We start from the raw sequence: 11,829 nt of genomic DNA, 5'->3' as shown, positions 1-11,829 counted from the left end.
GTGGCCCATGCAGAGAAGGGGGCGCGGGAGCGACACCGGGGGTTGCACTCCCATTGCCCGTCCCCGGTCCGGTGCGGGGGCAACACTGAGGGTTGCGATCCGTTGCCGGACACGGAAAAAGACAAAAAAAAAAAAAAAATACAAGCAAACAAGCAAATGAAATTCCATGACTGGGAATCATTAAAATTATGCAAAAATTCAAACCAGAAAAAAAAACCTAGTAGTTTACTTAGAATTTTGAAATTCTAAAATAAATAATGGCATAAAATGATATTAGTGAGAAAAGTCCAAAAGGCTGATAGCAACTGAGCAGGATATCAGTTTTAGATGCGTAAGAAAAGGTAATGAAGCTTCCAAGAGTGTAACACATTATTGGAAAACGTGTGTTATGAAGTGTTTGCATTTGTTAAGCTGGCTTGCTTCCATTAGAAGTATAAAATGAAGACAAGGTCTGTGTTACATTAATGTGCACTGAAGCACCAGCACCAATCATAAAAATTAGGAAATATTTTTATTTTCACACTCTTTGCATTTATTGGCATTTTAGGCAGTATTGAATTACTAACGCAATTGAGAGCATGTCATCATTAACCTCACTTAATAAAATCAACATATTCATTCATCCATTTAAAAAGCAGTACTCGCCAAGTACCTAGAGGCACTGTGCTCGCTAGGTGCTGGGGGCATAATGCCCAACAAGGCACCCGGCCCTGCCCGCTCTCCTGAAGCTAGCCTTCATGGGACGTGCCACAAGAGAGCTTTGGAGGATGCCACAATGCCCAGAAATATGTAACTACAGCTTTTAGAAACCTTCTGTAGTTAGTGGAAATACTCACGCAATAAACACTTGGGAAAGGAGCAACAGCAGAGATCACTGTTTACAAAACGTACGGCAAGGCCAGGGCTAATGGGGGCGGGGCAGGCACGAGATAACGAAGGAACAGCCCAAGGCGAAATTCAGGGGTAGAGTTATTTCTTAGAGTGGTATGTTCAGCTGAGTACTGGATAAAGCAGTTGGCTTGTGTTTAGGGGACATATGGTAAGACAAACGTGTGTTTAAACTCAGGAATCACCTTCAGAATGAGTAGCTTCTCCTAATGTGAGCAGCAGGCAAGAAGTGAGAATAGCTGAGGGAACAGCAAGCTTGGGTCTCCCAGCTCCTGTCACACTTGGGAAACTGGTGGATGGGCAAACTGGAGTCGCCCGAACCATGTAAATTGCCCCCCTCTTTTGGATTTATAATTGAATTCATATTAATTGTTTCATGTGACACTACTGCATGTATGTATTTATTTAAGCTAAGAACATTAGACTAATTCAGGGAGATTCAGCCTTTTTACTCACTCAAAAGTGAAAAATCATTTTCTACAGTGATTGTCTTTGGCAGAAATAGCAAGTGCCCTGTTCTTCTCTGCTTGTTTAGGTCACTTAAGTAGCTGTGGGTCAATCTGTGAAGACTCACAATATACTTTGGAAACTTGTAAAAATTTGTACTTAAACCAAAATTAAGAACCTGGGTTTATTTTTGTCAATGTTTCTTTCCAGTGTACTAAAAACACATCCTAAAGATATATGTCCTTTATACAAACATCACCCTTCTCAGGAAACAGTGCTTCCTGCTAGGTACACATGTGACAGTGCAACACATGGCAGGGTGTGTAGGTCCAGCCTGCAGCCTTCTCTTTCCCCAGGACAGGTAACTGGGTCAGATCCCACAGCCAGGCCAGAGTGGCCCTCCCAATGGGAAACCCCTTTTTGCTTCTCAAAGTATACCCTTTCTATCACACCCAACTGTTTCACTCAACACATTAAATAACTTCGATTTTTCGTTTATGGAAATGCTCCACATTTTTATAGTCAGGACCTCTTATAGAAATTAATCATCATTAGAACAAAATGACTATCTTTACTCTGTATTATCCTTGATTCCAAACTGCTTAGGTTATTAAAAACTGACTGGTTTAAGGATTAAATTAACAACTTGTGTAATTTGCAGGTTCCAAGTTGCTGCAGCAGGGACTCAAATGAGCCAGACAGTAAATATTTTAGGTTTTGTGGGTCATGTGGTCTCTCTTGCAACTACTCTGCTGTTGCAACACAATGCAATCATTGACAATACATAAACCAGAGGGTATGGCCATGGTCCAATAAAACTTTACTTATAAAAACATGTGACTGGGCCGGCCTGGTGGTGCACTGCTACAGTGCGCCGCTTGGGAGTGTGGCGGCGCTCCCGCCGAGGGTTCGGATCCCACATACAGACCGGCCGCTCACTGGCTGAGAGAGGTGCGGGTGCAACACCGAGGGTTGCGATCCCGTTGCCGGTCCCGGTCTGGTACGGGCGTGACACTGAGGGTTGCGATCCGTTGCCGGTCACGAAAAAAGACAAAAGGGGGGGGAGGGGGGAAACCATGTGACTGGCCTCATCTACCAACCCCTGATTTAAAGGGCTCTAAGCCTGTGGAGCTGCCCTGTTTGCCCTACTCACTGTGGGGACAAGGAGACACAGAATTGAAGAGGACACCACCACACACAAGGTATATACTAGGATAGAAAAAAAGCTATTCCAATCCACTACTACAGGAATGGAGAAGAGCCACAGAATTCACTGATACCACCCAGCAATGGCTTACTTGTTCACTAGTACAAAAACAAAAGAACCAAAAAAACCTTTGTGTCAAACACTGGCCCAGGAACTCTAGAGATAAATGACATAACTCCTACCACTGGCCCAGGAACTCTACAGATAAATGACATAACTCCTACCACTGGCCCAGGAACTCTAGAGATAAATGACATAACTCCTACCACTGGCCCAGGAACTCTAGAGATAAATGACATAACTCCTACCACTGGCCCAGGAACTCTAGAGATAAATGACATAACTCCTACCACTGGCCCAGGAACTCTAGAGATAAATGACATAACTCCTACCACTGGCCCAGGAACTCTAGAGATAAATGACATAACTCCTACCACTGGCCCAGGAACTCTAGAGATAAATGACATAACTCCTACCAACTGGGAACTCTGTTACAGTGTCCAAAGGCTCTGGTGAGTAAAGAAGAGAGCTCACTCCAAGAATCCTAAACCCATGGCCCCCTTTACTGATAAGCACTGACATACTCTACGATGGCGTCTCGATCAGCGATGTCCCCAAGCACCATGCGCTGAATGATGCTGTTGTGCTCCTCTTCCAAGAGATTTTTGTGTGACACAAGGGGGATGTTATACTTTGTGGCTGGTGAAGGGTCCACTCCCTGAAGCCAAGCATGGTTTTCAATCTCTTCTAAAGAGGCCCTTCTTTTGGGATCTCTCCGCAGCATCCGTGTGATCAGGCTGGAAAGGAAGGTGAAGTCCACTGTTAAACCAAAGTGCTTGCAAAGATTAGTGATGGTGGACTATTTTATTAATAAAAATTATTTCCTATACCATCAATTTAATTAGGTTCACTAGTGGTAGGGTAGGGGACAGAGGGGAATAATAAAAATTTAGTGCCTTCATATTCGTAAAATAAAAAATCATAACCTCCAAATATACGGATAAGCCAAATACACAAATAGGAGGGTACTTCAAAAAGTTCATGCAAAAATTTGTACTATCTCCTTTGTTTTCCCACGAACTTTTTCAACTACCCTCATATAGTTCCCTATTATCTACAGTTAACTCTAGGTATCAGCATCTGTTCTTAAATTAACTCCTGGCTTAGTAGCATACCAGAACCAGATAAATTATCAGCAATGACATACAGAATACAGTGTACAAGCCAACTTATTTCAGGAAGAATGAATGACTTTCCTGATGAAACAACTAAAATGTCATGTAATATATTTTTAGAAATGTATTTTATTTAAAGCCACTGTGTTGGCAAAATAAATAAATAAATAAGAAATTCTCAGCAACTAAAAATGGTGTAAAAGCAGGATCCTTAGGAGGCAAATGACAAAGCTGGCCTTTGGCCTGATTGTTTCTGCTCTGGTTTTGAAGGCTACAATGGGTACATGCAACAGAAGAATATCACATGTGGAGCCTAGTGGCAGTGGGTAGTACAACTAGAGCTTTTGCAAAGGGCTAGGCCCCAGCTTTATTTAGTGTGAAGGTGAATGGGAAATGAGAAACAAATCCACTACTCAAAGGGGGTCAAGAAGAAAACCTGCTTGCCTCAACACTGGCTGTGGATGTGAGGTGGGAGAATTCCTTCCAAGAACCTGTAACTATAAGGATCATAAACTTTCACAAGTTTATGATCCAAATTAATATCTGTGTGGTATAAAAAGTGGAGTTAATTTAAAGTGGTTTCAGCTGGAAGTGCTCCTGGGCAACTAGTAGAGAAGCAATGATAACTCCTTTCTGTAGGTAACTTAAAACCAGGCTTCAAAGGATTTCCCCAAATAATATTTCAGAGAGTATCACAATCAAAAAACACAGAGGAAACAAGGCACCACTAGCAAGACCTAAGAAACATACAGCAAAATCAGAATGCAAATGCTTCAGATACTGAAATTTTCAGACACAGAATATAACTGTGTTAAATATGCTTAAGACATAAAGAAGTTTGAAAATATGACCAGGGAACAAAATTACAATGCATCCCAAGAAAAACTAAATAGGACTTCTAAAAGAGGGAAATAAAAATCACTGTAACTAAAAAAAAAAAAAGAAAGAAAGAAAAATCAACAGACAAATTTTAAAAATTACACTAAAGAGAATTAATAAAATGAAAGATAAAGTCAAGGAAATAACCCTGTATTTGTAGACTGAGATAGGAAATATGAAAGATTAAAAGACAAGGAGGACAGAGTAAAAATATCTAACATACATGTAATCAGAGTTCCAGAAGGAAATGAGAAAATGGGGAACTATGTTTGAAAAGGTAATGGCTGAGGATTTTCCAAATTTGTAGAACACAAATCCTGAACCAGGAAGCCTAATATATCCTAAGCAAAATAAACAGAAGATCTTAAAGGAGCCTGAAAGAAAAGACGGAATACCTATGTAGGGACAATAAGATGAATAGCTGACTCTCAACAGCAACAGGGGTTAACAGAAAGTAGTAGAATAATTTCTTCAATGAGCCAAGAGAAAATAATTGTCAACCTAGAGTTCTACATTCAATGAGACTGTCTTTCAAGAGCATATGTGACATAAAAATATTTTCAAATAAAAACTGAGACAGTTTATCACAAACATATGCTCATTAAAACAAATTCTAAAGGGAGTAATTCTGGCAGAGGAATGTGATCCCAAATGGAAGAGTAAACAAAGTTCTTGTCAAACATCTGGATAATTATAAACAATATTTTATTGTATATAATAATTTTATGTAATTGGTGGAGTTAGGAAAAAATTACTAAAATATCAGATAGTAGTTAAAATGTTCTAAGGATTTTGTATTATTTAGGAAGAGAATAAAGATAAGGATTAAATACAGGTTTTGTTAAATTAAGTATACGAACACGTATGTGTGTGTTAATATAGGTAGGAAAACCACTAAAATAACAAACTATACCTTCCCAGCAAGTTGAAGGAGAAAAGTCAAATGAGGGGGAAAAAGAAAAACCATCGACCCCAAAGAGGGATGTGATAAAAAGAAAAAAACTGAAAAAGTAGGACAAATATAAAGCATATAAAAAGATGGCATAAATATATCTACATCAGTGATCTCGACAAATGTAAATCGAATAAGTTCTCCAGTTAAAAGACAAACATGATCATATGGGATTTTTAAAAAACCCCAGTTCCAGGCTGTTAGATCAACTTTAAGGCAAAAAGCATTATTAGAGATAAAGGGGTCACTACCTCTTTTATACAAACTGATAACAAAGGTTAAGTTCATCAGAAAGATACATGGTTTTTGTTTGTTTGCTAATAAAATTGCCCAACCACCTAATAACATTGCCTCAAAAACACTCAAGGCAAAAACTGACAGACATCCAAGAATAAAACAATGAATTCATCAGTGAAAAGATATCTCAGTAACAGATAGATCAAGCAATAATAAATCTCAGAAAGTATATAAATAATTTTGAATGGCATAATTAATAAGCTTGATCTTAAGTATTTATATAGAACCCAACAACTGGAAAATATACATTCTTTTCCTGAACAAAAAGACCATTTATAAAAAATTGACCTCATGCTAGGCCATAAGCAAGCCTCAACAATTTGAAAAAAAAAAAAACAAAAACAAACTGGTACCATAGAGACTATATTCTCAGACCACAGTAAAATTAAGTTAGAAATAATTAACAAAAAGCTAATTAGAAAAATGTCATATGTTTGGAAATTTAAAACATTCCTAAACACAACTCATGTATCAAATAAATCAGTGGAAACTAGAAAATACTTAGAACTGAATAACAAAGAGATTAAAAAATCTATACTAGTGGGATGCAGTTAAAATGGTACTAGAAGGTAGTTTACACCCTTAAATATTATCATTAAAAAGGAAAATGTGTGAGCTGAGTATCCAACATAAGAAAAAGAACAGAATTAGCCCATGGAAGTACATGAAAGAATATAATACAGACAAGAGAAAAGAAAATAAAACATAAAAAATATAATAGTAAGTTAATAAAAGCAAAAGGCAGTTCCTCGAAAAAGACTAGTAAAATCAACAATCTTCTGGCAAGACTGATCAAGACAAAAACAAGAAAAGGCATCAATTGTCAATATTGGAATGAAAAAGGGAAACATCTCCACAGATCCTACAGACTTTAAAAACATAATTAAAGAGTATGATAATTACATGAGGTCAATAAATTTGAAAAACTGATAAAATGGACAAGTTCCTTAAAAAACACAGCTTAGCAAAACTGACACAGGACAGAGTAAAAAAAAAAAAAAAACCTAAATTGTCCTATAATTATTAAAAATAATCCTTCTAGAAGGGAAACAGATGGCTTCTATTTCTTAAAGCTGGATAATGAGTACAAAGGTGTTCATTTTATTATATATACATTTTATACATTCTTTGAATGATATATGTCAATGTAAAAATAAGTTCATCTGTTTTAGTTTTTTCAATAGGAGCTGTATCAATAGATATTCCTTGAATTATAAACACCTAACATGCATATAACATATACCCACAGACAGCAGCCCTGCTTCCTGGGTAAAGAATAATAACAGTAAGGACATAAAAAAAGTCACCATCACCATCATCATCAATATTCATTGTGTGCTTCCTATCTGGTAAAGGTTTACATATATTAATTCATTTGAATCCAGAGAGTTTGAATACCAAAGTTCTTAACCGTTCACCTAAGATGGGCTGCACTGAGAGAAAAACTTCAAGTTACAGATTTTTTTCTTAACACTTGATAGGAGAAAGTAAAAACTTTGTTACCACAGCAAATCCTTTAAGTGGTAGCTATAATCTCAGCTGAGCTCATTTAAAAATATCATTCCTAATGTCAATGAAATACTGAACTTCCAACAGTTCTATTCCATTACTGCATTCTTACTACACATATCATAGTACTATATAGTATTCTAAACTCCAAATAATCAACTTGAATATACTTTTTGTTGCTGGCTTCCCATAGTCACATAAACAAAACAGCTCTTTAGTCAACATGGGAGGAGTGTCAGAATCAGTACTATATAGTATTCTAAACTCCAAATAATCAACTTGAATATACTTTTTGTTGTTGGCTTCCCATAGTCACATAAACAAAACAGCTCTTTAGTCAACATGGGAGGAGTGTCAGAATAAAATTGGGACATGCTATGTAAATCCTAAAATGGGTGAGTTGATGGTTTTTTCAGGAAAGAAAATGTCCCAACTTGTCTCTGGAACTTAAAACAATTTCAGGTAGTCTTGCTTTTTACTGAGGTACAGAAAGGTAATTCCCATGGTAATGTCTTTGCTTCAAGTGAAGTATCCACCACTCCTGGAGGCTTGAAGAGGCATGTAATGGATTTCTTGAAAACAGTTGTATTTGAGAAAAAGACTAATATATTTTGTACTCTAATATTAAACTTCAAATCACATTCTGGGACTAACTCCCTCCCCCCCAAAAAAAACTCACTCTTATCAACAGTAGAAATAGTATATTTAAAAATTAAAATGAACCCAGATGCTTGAATGTTGAAGTCATCTCAAATTTTCTTAACATGTTAATGGAATTACTTAAAATTTTTGGTTTTAATGTGAGTCCTTAAGGTTTCCATATTTCTTTTACTTACTCTTTACAATCTTTAGACACATGGGATGGTACTGTATATTTGCAATCCATGATCATTGTCAATGTTTCACTGTCATTGGCCTCTTGAAAGGGTGGTTGCCCACACACCAACATGAAAAGGATCACTCCCAGACTCCATATATCTACAAATCAAAGACATACTTTTAAATATTGGACTAGTTGGAAAACCAAAAACATTACGAAGAGTAAAATAATAATATTTTATTTTGAGCAGTCAAAACCATTTATGTCTCAAAGTAAAAATATCCAGAGAAGAAAACCTAAGGCCCAATAGGGCATGGAAGGTATATGTCTTATTCACTGTTTTTATATTCACTTTAGGCCCAAGGAAGTGCTGCAGCACATAGTGAATGGTCAATAAATGTTCAAAGAAGAGATAAATTAATTCCTTTGTTAATGGCCAGAACATCAACCAGAAAGTATCCATCTTGGCTCCTGAGCCACTGGACAACACACTGCTATTTTTTCCCATTACAACAGACACCAGAGATAAAAACTAAGATATTAATACTCTGAGACTTGAAAACAATTTTGCCTAAATCACTATTATCTTGGTTGTTCTTTACCTCAATCCTGGCGAGATAACCAGGTCATGTAATTTATACTCATTTTATAGATAAGAAAATGAAAGCTCAGAGAGGAGAGAAATATGGCTGTCAATAAGAAAAAGACCAAAGATATAATAAACCAGGAGGCACACTTCAGCTTAAAAACAGAGAGAGCTACTCAATAGTGCCATTAAAACACTGGAAAAGGTAGTAAGTTTCCCATCACTAAAGCATTCCAGCAAAGGCTGGGTAAATATCTATCTAATATTCTGCATAAGGCATTCCTGCACCAACTGTAAGGCTGGACTAGTTGACATCCTAGGACCCTCCCAAATCTAGTATTAGATTAACTCCCGCAATAACAAACAACTCACTACCACTTGTCATTAAATAAAAATAAACCCATCAATCAGATAAAAAATGATGGTTTTTTTCAGACGAAAGGGATTTAGGAAGGATATCACAAATGATTCATTCACTCTGGAAATGAAGGTATAGAAATGACAATATAAACATTCGTATAACAAGATATCAATTCAAAAAACTTTCTGGACCACAAAACGCTTCAAAGAGTATGGAGGGGCAGGCCACATGGCCTTTGTCATCACATCTGTTAACACTCAACTGCTGTTTCCATTTAAACTTAAAACACTCCAAATAATGTAGGTTTCATGTTATTTTCCAAGAGAATTAAAACTTGTTAATAAAATATCTTTTCCTCAGTTCAATCTAACCAAAGAGGGCAAAAAAGAAACCCAAAAGTTACACACAATAATTTTTTATATGTACAATAAATTTTACTAAGGATGCTTCAATGGAAATTAGTGAAACAGATGGAAAAATCTACTAAAATTAAAAGTTATTTAAATGAGGATGAAAGGGACTGAACGATCATTCAGTCCAAATCCTTGGCTCTGCGGTGTCCCTAGGAGGCCTGTCTGGCATTGTTTGCTGGATACATGAATTATCGGATCTACTGCCCCAGGACAGAAAGCTGGCTCAGGTGTCCACTCCATTCATGTCATTTCTTTGCCTTGATCTTGGAATCTAGAGGACCATCTCCATTCAAAGTCAAACAATCTGAATAACTGCAGCTAGTCACACCTATTATTTAAATAGCCAGTGAGAAGAATCTACAACCCCATATATAGTTGATTTTTAACTTAAACCCTCTTTATACAATCTGAACCTGCTATTTTTTAGCCCCAACTCCCAAGTCATCACTGTGAACAAGTGGCAATTACAATTATTCTTTATTGCAAGTGTCCCTCATTTTATAAAAGTTATGTTTTAGAAATTAACTGTAAAGTAAATCTCACCTTTCCAATGATGTCAATTATACAGGAAATAAAATTTACCAAGTTTTATTTATAATATACACTTGGCTATCCCCTCTCTACCAAAGAAAGGGGGGATTTTAAATGGCTACAGTAAAAGTACGTAAGCATTAAAAAGTCCAGGTAGTTAAAAAACTTTCTTTTATTGTTTAATTATTGATAATGGTTAATGCTACTACTATAATTATATCAAACCAACAGTAAAAGTACGTAAGCATTAAAAAGTCCAGGTAGTTAAAAAACTCTTTCTTTTATTGTTTAATTATTGATAATGGTTAATGCTACTACTATAATTATATCAAACCACTAATACATATGTATTTGAAATATGATAAATTCATATCTTTCCTACAAAACAACTTTTATAAAATGAGTTTAGTTACATTATTTCCTCTACCATCTTATACTATACCTATGGATAAACTAGTTTGGTTTTTTTCTCTATGCTAAACTGGAGATGACATCTGACAGTACAATTATCCAAAGCTGATGTTTTAAAAATATGAAGGGCTGGCTGCTTAGCTCAGTTGGTTAGAGCGCAGTGTTATAATACCAAGGTCAAGGGTTCGGATTTCCATACTGGCCAAGCCACACACACACACACGCACACAAAAAGCAGCTAAAAACATAATGAATAATAAAAATATCAACTAATAATTACCCCCAATTTTTATTTGGTTAAGGAAAACTTTCTGCTAAATGTTAATCTTATAAGCAACAAGAAGGCAAATTATTTGGAAATATTCTCTTCATGATTATTTGCCCAAGCAAATTAACACACTCTGCTTGTTTTGAACTGATACATGATTAGAAAAGTAAAAAAGAATATACGTTGCACATAAATATATTCTGTTTCCACAGTTTCCAATTAGGGCTCAAATAATTTCTGAACATGGAAATGCTTAAAAGTTGAAAAACTTAGAAATACAATTCTATGCCAAGTTGTTTGCTAAGTTTAATGACATAATTTGAAGCATTTTAAACTAGAAAAGAACAGTGTAACTAAGGGGGCAAAGTTTTACAAAGGGCAAATGACCCTCTCACTGAAACGACATGATTATTCTAGGGGCTGTTTATACCATATATTTATCTTCCAGACCTTTTCTCTTCTTATTCTACTTTTTGTCTTTGAATCATTTTACTTTTTCATTTCAAGAGCCAAGTGAAGAGATAAGAACTGGCCACTAAACAAACACAGTGGTGTGACTTTAACCAAGTTATTTAAAATGTGTTCCCCATCTTTAAAATAGGAATACCCAAGGGTTTAAAAAAAAAGGGGGGGGGGAATACTAACAGTATTCTACTCCCTCGCAAAGATGTTGTGAGCATTAAAGGGATTAAAACAGAGTCCATTCTAAGTATTCAGCAGAGGGAAAACATTCAAAGGTGGCTGCTACTGCCCTGCTTTTATGTACCTGCAGCAGGCATTGTTCTGGGCACAGTAGACACACAGAGGAATGAGAGACGCCCTTGCCCTTACAAGGCTCCCAACTCACTGTGGGAAAGAGACTTACTGTGGGTAAGTTCAAGGAGGCACAAAGCCAACATGGAGAAGAAAACTAATAGAGATGGGAGAGAGAGGAATAGAGACAGTTTCTTAAAAATTCTGGTAAAAAAAAAAGGTGATGACTTAGGAGCTTGGGTCCCCAAGACTAGACAAGGACTAAGAATGGCATCAAGAAGGGTTATGTATTTCTTCCCCCACAAATGGGGGAGGGAGGTGGTACTTCTCTT

At 36.4% G+C, this 11,829-nt stretch overlaps 1 protein-coding gene across 2 annotated transcripts in view; it reads right to left on the bottom strand.

Moving 5' to 3' along the window:
- SNRK (SNF related kinase) overlaps positions 1-11,829 on the bottom strand; it is a 53,371-nt gene that overhangs the window by 7,882 nt on the left and 33,660 nt on the right. For both annotated transcript variants that reach the window (XR_551361.1, XM_008584323.1), the window contains exons 4-5: positions 8,191-8,332; positions 3,127-3,339 (exon numbers count right to left, since the gene is read on the bottom strand). Coding sequence is in view for 1 of the 2 variants with exons in the window: in XM_008584323.1 (XP_008582545.1) it covers positions 3,127-3,339; positions 8,191-8,332 (355 nt within the window). In the remaining variant the exon portion in view is untranslated. The remainder of the gene's footprint in view (positions 1-3,126; positions 3,340-8,190; positions 8,333-11,829) is intronic.

The sequence above is a fragment of the Galeopterus variegatus genome, unplaced genomic scaffold (genome assembly GCF_000696425.1).
Source record: "Galeopterus variegatus unplaced genomic scaffold, G_variegatus-3.0.2 Scaffold3224, whole genome shotgun sequence".
In the NCBI taxonomy this organism is placed as follows: domain Eukaryota; kingdom Metazoa; phylum Chordata; class Mammalia; order Dermoptera; family Cynocephalidae; genus Galeopterus; species Galeopterus variegatus.
This window is presented reverse-complemented; position numbering and strand designations above follow the sequence as displayed.